Raw genomic sequence first — 12671 nt, 5'->3', positions numbered from 1 at the left:
CCAACTAGATGTACCATATGTGGTTTGCACGTGTTTACTTGTAGGGCGTGCTTAAGAGCAGAGACCCAACCAGGGTGACTAGCTTAGATGGATGGGACGCAGACATGCAACATGAAAATTATTTATTTAACATTATGTATGCATGTGGTAAACCTTACCATTTCCTCCAACAAATTATGTTCTGGCTGCACTATACCATGCAGACCAACAAGGTTTGACATCTCTCTTCACATGCAGTACATCTCACACATACACCAACCTAGGCTGTTCCCATGGTAACATCCTGGTGTAGAGTTGAGGCATCGATCCGCTGGGTAAAGAAACTAGGCCATAATACAGCAAGCTGGTCACACATATCTCATATTTACACTATTTTCAAGGCAAGCTCATGAGAGAACATCTACACAATGGACTAAAACATTAACTGTGACCACAATTTGACCCTCATTTACTCACTCTGTAACTCAGGTTACATACATATTTCTTTCAAACTCTTCCTTTGTCATATCCAAGTATGGCTTACATGTTTGCGCACATATACTGTACATTGATGTCCCCTTGATCCTGGCCCAGCCTCTGCACGCACATAGGATCACAGCCAGCGGCAACCTAAGTGGGTCAGGGCTCATTTGGTTGGCCTGATAACATTTACTATCTACCAACAACAGAATATTTAACCACAACGATTATCTGGTGTCAGTGATGTCATTGTATATGTTTCTGTCATTTGTCACAGGACACTTGGTTGCGTGCAAAGCGTGGTTTATTTTGGCTTTTTACTTGACCCAGTGAACTTCATAGTATGTTGACCTGTAATACAAGAGAAAATGTTAGTACGGCATCAGGCTGCACAACCAAGCTGACCCCCATATGAGAACTTTAAGACGTGCACTATCTAATCTATTATTGACTTTTCACTACTGACTACTGCTAGGATGTACATGACCTTTGAAAGATGACTGTTAAGGATAACTAAGAGACTGTACTTACAGTATATGCACTTACAGATTGTTGATAGATTGTACATAATCCTCCTTATACTCACTGTTGAGGGTCTGTTAACTGTATATATTCATTCTCTACTCACTGTTGTTGTACTATGCCAAAATAGTACATAACAAGTTCTCCTATAAAGCACATAATCGTACATGGTAAATATTTAGCCTCTGACACAAATTTTTGTTTTTACTTTGGTAACAGCCAGGGTTATGTATTTACAAGTCTTCTTCTAATATTTGAGTATTACAATAAACATTGTCTGCTATCATCTGGTAACCATTTACTTTAAAGACAACCTGTTACACTTTGGTCTATTCAGTTATGCAGCTGTTTGCTCTACCAGATTTCCCTCCTCTCCATCCGATAACCCTCTTGATCAAACAGACAAACACTATACAGGAAAATAAAACTAGCCATTAGAAGCTTCTGCTTACTACACAGTAAAATCTGGTGTGTTCATTTAACTGAGAGTTATCCATAAGGGTCTATTTGTACACTATACACTGGATTTTACTGTGCAGGGCAGATCATAAGCTAGCAGCACATGGGAGTTTGGCACTTACCCTCAGTGTTATTTCTAAGAAGGCTCAGGGTCAAGCCTTGGGGTTGGACACAACCAACTTACATGGAAATGCCATGCAGTAGTAAAAGAAGACCAATGTCCCATCCCGGCCGAGAAGTGAGTTCACATCTGTGTGATTGCTTACCGATACGACCCTATGGTACTCACTGTGCAAACAGAAGCCTTCTTATTCATCTCCACGTGTGTGTGATGATTCATGCTAGTCACTGATTGATTAAACACGTGTAAGATGTTCCGTATAGGCTACTTATTCTTTGTCAAACAACTGTGTCCAACGACATGACTGTGTGTGTCTTAAAATGTGTTATCGCTCCATTGGGTAGTTCACATCGCTAGTTAATTCATTATTTCTCATCAGTCAACACACTCATATTTTCTGTAGCAGCTGACAAAGGCCCAATCTCTTTTTTTGGCCGGAGCTCATACTCATTTTGATTCATGTTTGGGAAAGTAGGGATATAAACCCACTGGGATGTCGTCGAAATGAGGTCGCAATTAGTTGGTGCAGATTTTTGACGAATGGCCTATAAAATAATGTGCGTAAATTTATTCCCAATCTTGGTTCACATGTGACATTGTGTCCTTTCTTTGTTCTTAACCCTCCACATAAAACGTTGGAGAGCAACAGGAGTGTCTAAACACTGGCACCATGTCCTACTGGGGCTAATACCCTAGACATACTGGGCCAAACTCGGAATGATTTATGCTCATGGAGGCAAAAAGAAGTATATTATCATGTATTGTCAGTAGTCAAAACAGCACATAAACAACACATAAATGGCATAAACAACACATAAATGGTCAAAAGCTTTGTATATCCTCTACACTGCATGGAATTTGCAATTGTGACATTCAATTCAATACTGTGCATGCAACATATATTGTACCTGAGAGGTATGTTGCATGAAAGTGTATCATCCAGGCAGTTACAATAGGTTCAAAGTTCACAGTGTTTATTGTCACATGCACGTACTGTATGATACAGCTGCAAAAGCATTGCTGGCAGAGAAATTCTTGTATTTCGAGCTTCCGCAACTCAAACTCAACAAATGTTAATGATAGCTTCCTGTGTGCTCTAGTCGAGTCGTTCTCAGTTCCATTCCTGCAAATCCATGATTACTGCTAGTTTTTGTGGCCACATAGTTAATGACATGTCTGTGATGCAACTACGGTAATCCCTGATTAGAGGGCTAGAACATAAACCAGTGGTACTCTGTGTCCCCGACACAAGAGCTGAGAAACACTGCACTAGCCACGATCCCTCATCAGGATCCCTGTGACATGGATGGCAGGATCTCTCTCTCACCACCTGTCTGCATGGTGGAGAAAATCGTGCCAACCACCCTGCCATGCCTGTTGACTGGTTCAGTTAGAAATAAACAATTAAGATCAATTATGTAAAAGTACTTTAAGTGACAAGTGAATGCATCAAGTTCAACGTCTAGTGCAGATGCTAAGAGCAGCAACACATTTTTTGATTTCTAGGCCATAGAGTAACATTTAATTTATTCTTTGTCGTAAGTGCACTTGCTGCTGATGCAGTTGTAGGCCAGTTTGCCAGTGTCTGCTACTGTGTTAAAGTGGCCGGGCCGGGATATCCAGTTACGTCTGTGTTTATAGAAGGTGATTCGTACATTGTGTGTGGAGGAGGTTGTTAAAAGCTACATCATCAACCCCCCGTTTCGTAACCGGACTGAAGGCCCTGTGGTACAGCCTAACTCTAATTGTACCAGAGCACAGGCCCGTGAGATGTGAATGGAGGCCATGCCAGGCTGACATACTGTAGCACTGACGCGTCCAGTGAGCCAGAGTGACTAGGCTAAAAAGAAAACGTATTCACACTATTTATTTTCCAGAAAGATGTACTGTAGAACAAGGGGGGTGTACGTGATATTGTTTGGTTAAAATAAGTGTTGCGTCTCTGAGGAAGACGCATGTTGAGCATGTCAGTCACCCCTGCAAAATAATCAATATGTGCAGACCAGTCGAGTGCTCCAGTATTTTATTTGGGTAGTCTCTCCTGAAGTGCCCAGGTATTATTCTCTCTAAACACTATACTGTATTTGTAGTCTGCTGCGTGTAGGTAAATTGCATTCGAAAATGCCATATATAAAGTATATACATACATACATACATACATACATACATACATACATACATACATACATACATACATACATACATACATACATACATACATACATACATACATACATACATACATACATACTATACATAATATATATACAGTCGCACAATTCGCCCTCCCTGAAAGATTTGCCAGGAGGGAGCCACCACTGGTTGTGTTTGTTCAGTGCCTGAGGTCTCTCCATCTCTGCAGCTCTTTAGCAAACAGAAAATACATTTCCAGGTTGGGATACCAATTTCATCCAATTAGGAAAGAAGGAAAGTGTATTTGGAAGTGATGAAACAAAGAAATTAGTAGACAAAATTGATGCTGTTAAATGAGTTCTATTTCCTGGGTAGATGAATTTGGTGAGCCTCCTGAACATGTATTTTCTGTTTGTCAAAGAACTGGAGAGATGGGGAGAGACCCCTGTTACTTAACAAACTCTATTGCAATGATTACTAACAGAATATAAAGCTTTAACTTTTTTAACACAAAAGCTTTTCGTTTGAACCAAAAAATATCACTTACAGCACCTATAAAAGTCAGCATTATTCCTGATGTTTGGGGAATCAGAAGGCCCAGACCCATGTGTGTGCACACACATGCTCATTAAATGCATACATCCTGTCCCTTACTAGCGTTTTCTTTCACCCATTCTCCCCACCACACTGCTGGGATGTTCTTACTTCCTGCCACTTGAGACTCCCTGCCCATTTCCAAAGAGGAGGGGATGCCCCGTTCAACTAAAGACCATGTCATCCCCTTTCTCTCAAGGTCTATGGTCCTTTAGGATTGATTCTTTCTGTTTCTAATCCTGGTGTGTACCTGGAACATCAGGGATTAGTCCATGATTAATTAGGATGTGTTTGTCCACTGGCTAGCCTAACTTGGTCTGGGCTGGCAGATATCCACTCATTATGAGGTTGACTGACTCACAAGCTAGCTCAAGGTCAGATCTGTGTTATTAGAGGCCTTTGGCTTAGTTTTAATAGAGCCTTCAACTGGCATTTGATTGATGTACACAGTATGTTGAGCAGGTAAACTACTGTAAAGCAGTGGGAAAAGTTGATTAAACTTTAAATGATGTCACACTTTCAAACTACAATGTTGTAAATGATATGTGCTAGTGTTGCTTACATTGTACATTGGTCTATCAATAGTGCCATGTTATTAAATTATTTTGCAAAGCGGTTTCTGACACCCATTTTTTATTTATTTAACTGACTAATCAGTGAAATGGTTAGTTGTTTGATCTCCCCATCTCTGCTATTTTATTGCTGGCTGACACAAGTGACAATAAGCTAGGAAATGAAAACGAAAGATAGTTGAACTTTCATACTATTTGTGGTCGTTGCTTATGTTTGTGCTATATCTGTTATGTTAAGTGATGAAAAGAAAGCAGGGGGAAAAAGCTACCATGCATTATTTCCTAACAGCGGTCTCCCTGTTTCCAGCTCTTAAGGCCAGTACACACCAATGCAACTCCTTGAAACTGCCATTGGGGATAGTGGTTGCAAGGAGTTGCATGTTACTGTTGCAAGGAGTTGCATTCGGTGTGGACTGGCCTTTACAGAAATTTCTTTCAGGCTTGGATACCAATTTGATCTAATCATGAGACAGAACCCCACAAAGATCATTCATCAGCTTCAATGTGATAGTGTTACAGTTCCAAATGTGTCTGCAAATGTGTGTTGTTTGTTTCACCACTTTCAATTTCACCTGTTTATAGGCTGTATGAGTTGTATCCTGTATGAGTTTTCTCTTATGACTGAACAAAAACATATAAGGCATGTTATACCCCCATATTTTGACAACTCTCAACCCTTCCTTATCTTTACTGCCATCCTATCATATTTTATGAAGAAGATGACTTAACATGAGGAAAACACATAGGTTTATACTTTAGGCTATAAACATGATTAAAACAAATATGAGGAGTTGCACAAAAAAAAACTTTCTCTGTTCTATAGTATCAGCAAATGTTTATATATAAGTCGGTGTCTTCTAAAATGCCTTTAGTGTGTGTTTTTGTCTGTAGTGTTTTTCCAGTTCTCCCCTCCCCCTATATCTGTCTTTGTTTGCAGTGTTGCCAGGTTTTGCGAGACAAACAAGCAACCAGGTCTATGAAAACAAGCCCAAAAGAAGCGCCTGGGCTACATGAGCACTTTGAAAACACATTAACTTGTTGTGAACTGCTATTTTCAAAAAAATGTGGAATACCTTTCCAAACATTTTAACAACACAAATCTTGTATGGGGGTCCCTGGCACAAAATATTTTCAGATTGATTGAATACTTTATTTAGAAGTTTGCAGAAAAAAGCACATGAAAGTACAGTTCAAATACAAGGTCAAACTAAATAGGATTTTTAGAAAAACAAGAAAGCCACTGGCTTGTTTCAATTGGGGTCCTTTTGTACTCAATTCATAGTGACATTAAATGACAGATATACAATACTATGCAGAACATAATATAAACAGTTTAGAAATGAAAAAATAAGAAAAACAATAAATTTGCATGTATGTATGTATGTATGTACAGTAAAACGTTCAGGGGGGGGGGGGGCTGGGTTATGACTTTTACAGGGGCCAGTTTTCGAATTATTGCAGCCACCTGAAGGTACTCTTTTAGGGCATGTTTGAAGGAGAATAGGGTTTTACATTCCTTCACTACTTTTGGTAGGGCATTCCACATTTTTGTTGCATAGCAGGAGAACGAAATCAAACCCTTGTTTGTGCCAAATCTGGGTTGGACGTGATCTGTTGTTGTGATTGTGGACTTCAAGTTCATTTAGGTTTTTGAAGTACATTACTTTGACAGGTACATGGGTATCTTAACGTTGTGGTGTATCTTGTAGACCAGGCCCATTGCAAGTTGGTGTACTCTGTCCTCTACCCTGAGCCATCCGACCCTAGACCCTTACCAGTTTGTTTTGGGATGTTTGTGGTGTTGTGGTACTGTACCATGAGGTGCATGCATATGCTGATGGGGGTCTGCAGACAAAAATACTTGAAAATATTTAAGAACCACTGTTTTAAACAACATTAAACAGCAAGCCCAAAACAAGCAACTACACTTTAGAAACAAGCCCCCCAAAAAAGCCCTAAGTCGCTTATAATAAGCGGACTTGGCAACCCTGTTTGTTTGCCTGAACCTCTTGATCCTGTCCTAGGTACAGTGGCCCATCCCAGCGACAGTTAGCGGCCTGTGATAGGCCCTCTATGGGTAAAAGGCGGAGCTTAGGTACAGTGGCCCCTCCCAGTGATAGTTACCGGCCTGTGATAGGCTGGCTGTGGGTAGGAGGCGGAGCTCAGAGAACGAGAAAAGATCATTTTGTCCTTCGGAGCTCAGCACAGAACGTCAGTTAACAGTAAACACCCCCAAGATCTTGTTTTCCACAGCATCGGAGCCGTCTAAATAGTCATTTTTGACACCTACTTACACAGGGAAAATAATCTTACATCCAACGGATTGACTCGCGTACATTCTCCGTGGATTAGGAAAGGCGATCTAAAGGATTTTCTCCTCTCTTTCTCTCTCTCTCTCTCTCTCTCTCTCTCTCTCTCCTTCCTGCTCTTGCCCTTTGTGTTTTTTTGCTGCTGCGTGTTGAGCAAGGCAACCAGAGCAGCAAACAGCGCTTCCTAGTGGGCTGATCTAGCAAAGGAACAGGATAGGGAGCTTAAAGCCCAGCAATCGAGTTCGTTGTCTCCCCGGCGACACCGTGGGTCCACCGCCCAGTTTCGCTGTCCGATGCGGAGTGAGGAGAATGAGCCCCGCTCTCGAGGCGCTCATGCAGGCGGACGGGACACAGCCGCTATACCCCGGCGGGGGAAATAAAGGGGTGATGCTTGAGCCCTTCGTGCACCAGGTCGGGGGCCACTCCTGCGTGCTGCGCTTCGGGGATCAGACCATCTGCAAGCCCCTCATCCCCCGCGAGCACCAGTTCTACAAGAGCCTCCCCCCCGAGATGCGCAAGTTCATCCCCCAGTATAAAGGTAAGGTACCCGAAAGCAACCCTTGTGTCGCGTTTCAGAAATCAAGGGTGTTGTAATGTATTTGTATGCCTCTTTTAGGTCAAGGGTGTTGTAATGTATTTGTATGCCTCTTTTAGGTCTCTATGTCTCATTGCTTCTCTTGGATACAGGATAGGTGGGCACTAGGTACATCTGGGCAACTCATGGTAAAATTGGCTATTTTGTAAAATATATATATATATATTAAAAATAATGGTCTTAAGTAATGTAAAGTATACATGATGTGAACACGCACGGTACATCATTATAATATGACATGAGTGTATCCTTCAACTTCGTGTTTATGCACCAAAATGACTGGATATACAGGCGTTGTTGCAGTTTGTAGCAATTGAAGACCTTAATTGTTGAATGTTTAAGTATGTTCTAATCATGTATACTTCACTTTACTTGAAACATTTCCAAATGTTTTATTTTTTGGACAAAATATACAATTCTACATCGAGGTGCCCAGATGTCCCTAGTGCCCACCTATCCTGTTACCCTTCTCTTACCCCCCTCTCTTCATCTCTCCATTGACAGCTATGCATGTGTGCTAGTATTGGATATGTTTTTGTTGTGAAGGAAGCATTGCAGCCAGGATATGGTATTGATGCACTATTATTATTATTATTATATGTATTATTTTGTAGATCATGTAGGTGCACTAAAGGACATCATGATGACACATGCACACACATCACTAAAACGTTTCAGATAGCATTTGGTATTGTCCCTTTATGTAACATATTGAGTTCACTGGAGTGTCACTATAGTCCTAGGGCACTTGTGAGATGTGACACTCTAGTCTAGTGTGTGACTGAGGGGGCATGATCGGTGCCCTCCAGACAGACAACCACCACTTGCCAGGATGATGAGAACCCAAGAGGCTGCCAAGATAGGGGCTAAGGTTTCTTCATGGGGTGTAGTTCCTAGTGCATCAAAAATAAATAGGACAGATCAGATCATCGGATGGGGAGTTCCATGTCTGGTTCAGGCCCGTCATGGAGACATACCTGATGGTGTGTGGAATATCACGTTCCAGATCGTCTCTGATCTGATCTCAGTGTTCAGTGTGTGCCCTCAGATGTGCGCTCAGCAATCCTCCCGTGGCGTGTTATGTTACCTGACTCCTCATAATGCAGCATATGGGACTAAAAAAAGATTTGAGACATGGTGGACCAGGACTCAGACATGATAGTGGAGGGTTCCTGCCATTAACATGCATTCTAAATAAATGGTTCTTCAACAACCCCATCCCATATAAAGTATTGAATCATCTATTCACACTCTCCTCCGTGATGTGATGACACTGCAGAGAGGACAGTGTGGGGATGGGGAAGGTGTAAAGCTATTAGCAGCCTGAGAATTCTGCAGAACAGTGACATCACTGCCGCTGCGCATGACGCTGCTCTCGGCTGAAGTTGCGGATGAAAGATGGCTGCTGGGTCCTATGGCCTGCCTTTAGCAGTTAGTGGTAACCCAGCAAGGGATTTTTATTTTTTGTTTAATCTTGGTGTGAATGCAGAGGGTTGGATTGGGTCTAGTGTTTGTTTTTATTTTTTTAGAGGATATGTATTCATATTTCTGACTGCTGAATCTTGATCTCTTTTTTTTTACTGATCGCCACAACTCATTCCTCTATCTATTGCTGTATGTGTTTTTTAAATCTGTATCTGCAGCTGTGCTGTTTACTCCCCTGTGAGTGGTGACACTTTCCCCACTCTGCACAGAGGGGTGTATTACACAACCCCGTACAAAGATTGTTTTTGGGGGGGTGCATGTTTGTTGAGTCAAGGGTATCGTAAATTACCAGTTCAAGGGTTTACAGTGTGTTTATTGATTTCAAAACAGACTGTTCTTGAAGCATCTGTTGGCCTCTTTCCATTTCTATGTCACATATTGTTTTGGTTTGTCGAATTGTATTATATAATTCCCTTTCTAAGAGACTAATGAAGAACATGTGATTGTCCAACCTGAAAAGACTTACAACTTTGTGAAAATACAAAGCTTTACTTTAGGACTGGACATTTTTTTCTATTTTTTGGGGGGGGGGTGATGCCCATTCAAAATCATTATCATTTAATCACGGCATATGTGTGAACAAGTTCATTGTGGAATATGAATCCTATCTCGTTCTGGCTGTTTTGTGAATGCCTTTGATTTTGGAAAGAGTTGTTTTAAGTGAACTTTATTTTGTCCTCATGTGACCGCAATAAAGGTCTTGGTCAGTCGAACATGCCTCAGCCTCCTGTGGTGTTTGTGTCTCTGCTTCCAGTTTTATGGGGTATACTGTATGCTGTCAGTGCTCTGATTACATGACATCTGCTGTTCATGCTAGCTTATGCTGTCTCTTCTGCCTCCCTCATCTCTATTTCTGCATCTGCCAAATCTTCTCCTCCTTTCTAGATCTTTCTATAGATTTCTTTGTATCTGTAGTGTGTGCCTGGATGTATCTGTTTCTTTACAGAAATGTGCTGTTGGAGACGAGATGGTTGGTAAGCACTGATGTAACAGGACTAAATCGTCACCGTAGCAAAGGAAGCAGCCTGGCGACTGATGCTTAAACCCCCTATCTTACCTGTCTTCCCTCTACTCCCTCATTTTGCCCCTCTCAGGTGTTGTATCGGTCAGCTTTGAAGGGGACGAGGAGGGGAACCTTTGCCTTATCGCCTACCCCCTCCACACCAGTGAACCCGCCGATCTGGAAAACAAGGACCCCTCCACGGACTGCGAGCCCAAGAACAAGATGCTGAAGTGGAGCAACAAGAAGCAGTCTGTCTTGCTCCTGGACAACGACAACTACAGCAAAGACCGGACTCGACAGATCCGCAAGGAAGATAAGATAATGAGGTGAGTACGCGGCTGTCGCATTGCCATCGCCACTACATAACCGACAGGCTGATGGTTCCACATAAGCTGAGCTGTCATAGTAATTCTGAAATCTTCTCTCTCTTTTTTTGGTGCAGTTATAACCGCGAGGAGTTGAAGCCGCAGCACCAGGCAGAGGTTCTCTGCTACAGCCTGGAGAAAGGCAATGTGGTGCCCCAGATCAAACACAACCCCTGGAGTCTCAAATGTCACCAGCAGCACTTGCAGAGAATGAAGGAGAATGCCAAGCACCGCAACCAATACAGTATCCTTTCACCGAGCAGCTGGTGGTTGTCAATACACATTTTGTCATTTGATTATGAACTGGATGGCTGTCAATAAAAACAAAACAAGTGTATTCTATGTTAGTTTGCATGTTCCATTGTTACTTAGTTGGCCCTTAACCCCATCGCAGAATTCATCCTATTAGAGAACCTGACGTGGCGTCACAGGGTACCGTGTGTCTTGGATCTGAAGATGGGCACACGGCAGCATGGGGACGATGCGTCAGAGGAGAAGAAAGCCAACCAGATCCGCAAATGCCAACAGAGCACATCTGCCGACATTGGAGTGCGACTGTGTGGTATGCAGGTAAAGCCAAAGCGCAAAACACTCCTAAAGTACAATGCCCTTCTGTTCAGTTATACCATGGTAGCAAAGTAGTTTGCAGCACCATGCTCATGTTTTTGCGTTTGACCCCTACAGGTGTACCATTCGGACTCGGGCCAGCTGATGTTCATGAACAAGTACCACGGCCGTAAGCTGACCCTGCCGGGCTTCAAGGAAGCCCTGTACCAGTTCTTAAGCGACGGGAGCTGCCTGAGGCGCGAGCTGCTGTCACCGGTGCTGCGCCGGCTGAGAGAAATGCAGGCCGCCCTGGAGTCCTGCGAGTCCTACCGCTTCTACTCCAGCTCCCTGCTCATCATCTACGACGGCCAGCCCCCCAGGGCCCCTGCCAGACACAGGCACCGCGGCGGAGAGGAAGGCGACGAGGACGAGCCCTCCGATGACGATGATGAAGAGGAGTCGGAAGGGGGAGCCTTCAGCTTCCCCCGCTCCTCTGCGACCGGCGGAAGCGCCGGTGTGGCCGGAGGCAGTGGCAACGGCGGCACGGGCCGCTCATCCCGAAGTGCAGCCGAGGCCGGCAACCCCGCGGTGGACGTGCGCATGATTGACTTTGCCCACACCACCTGCCGCCACTACGGCGAGGACAGTGTGGTCCACGAGGGCCAGGACAGCGGCTACATCTTTGGCCTTCAGAACCTGATCACCATCATCTCCCAGCTGGAGGATGGTGCAGACTAAAACCGGGAGCTGCCATGCTCTAGAAACGGCATCCAGGGAATAGCGTGCTGACCTGAAGCCCTAGTCCTGCAATGGGGCATTCTCCTAATGCCCATACGGAGGTCTGAACCTCCTCCACTGGAGGGAGGGGATGGCTGGGATGTCTCTGGGTCAGATAGGGGGCCCACAGATCGATCCTACCCCATTCCTAATATGGGACAGGACCGCTTGTGCTCTTCCTCGCACTTTTCCCTGTCTCGGGGACTGAAATACTGTACGAGACTTGACTGTCTGTTCACAGACACTTGGACTCCTGTAGCATCCTAGAACTCTCCCCCCTCCTCCTCCTCCTCCTCTGTTACAGACTAGTTAATCTTTACTGTTAGTGCTCTCTGAGAGAGAAAATAAATCGTGAATGAGAAAGAGAACAGAGACGAATTGAAGCTCAATCATAGTTCTAGATTTTGGTGCTTTTTTTCCTGTGAAATGACAAAATAGGGTTTTTGGGGGTTGAAGTTTGAAAGACTGCCGTTCCCCAACAGCACAGCACATACTAGTGGGGACTGACTGAACAACATGCTGACCTGGGCTGTCGGCAGCCTTGTAGCAATTGGCAACTTATTTTGTGTGGGACATTTTACATTTTCCCATAGTGTCTCTGCAGACCCCAGTAACAAGCAGGCTTTTTTGTGCATCCATTGGGGCACGTAGATTTACCGCAGCAACAATTTTTTGTTTTTGTGGTGGAAGAACAAGATGATTAAGGTGTAGAAAAAGAAGGGATTTGCCCT

General features: G+C 43.5%; 1 protein-coding gene across 1 annotated transcript; it reads left to right on the top strand.

The window, feature by feature from the left end:
• Nucleotides 1–7042: 7042 nt before the first annotated feature.
• Nucleotides 7043–12218, top strand: ip6k2b (inositol hexakisphosphate kinase 2b). The gene is made up of 5 exons (XM_084061164.1): nucleotides 7043–7707; nucleotides 10344–10578; nucleotides 10695–10861; nucleotides 11012–11187; nucleotides 11302–12218. The coding sequence occupies exons 1-5, from the start codon at nucleotides 7479–7481 to the stop codon at nucleotides 11899–11901; spliced, it is 1407 nt and encodes a 468-aa protein (XP_083917290.1). The 5' UTR covers nucleotides 7043–7478; the 3' UTR covers nucleotides 11902–12218.
• Nucleotides 12219–12671: the final 453 nt, after the last annotated feature.

This window comes from Gymnoscopelus microlampas, assembly GCF_963454915.1.
Source record: "Gymnoscopelus microlampas genome assembly, chromosome: 7".
NCBI classification, from domain to species: Eukaryota; Metazoa; Chordata; class Actinopteri; order Myctophiformes; family Myctophidae; genus Gymnoscopelus; species Gymnoscopelus microlampas.
The sequence above is the reverse complement of the archived record's forward strand: the minus strand, read 5'-3'. Positions and strand labels throughout refer to the sequence as shown.

Excerpts from the sequence above, each read along its gene's own strand:
- ip6k2b (XM_084061164.1), top strand. The coding sequence starts at position 7,479 with ATGAGCCCCGCTCTCGAGGCGCTCATGCAGGCGGACGGGACACAGCCG. Across the intron at positions 10,862-11,011 it reads CAAGCACCGCAACCAATACA|AATTCATCCTATTAGAGAAC; the intron begins GTATCCTTTCAC and ends ACCCCATCGCAG. Across the intron at positions 11,188-11,301 it reads TGCGACTGTGTGGTATGCAG|GTGTACCATTCGGACTCGGG; the intron begins GTAAAGCCAAAG and ends TGACCCCTACAG.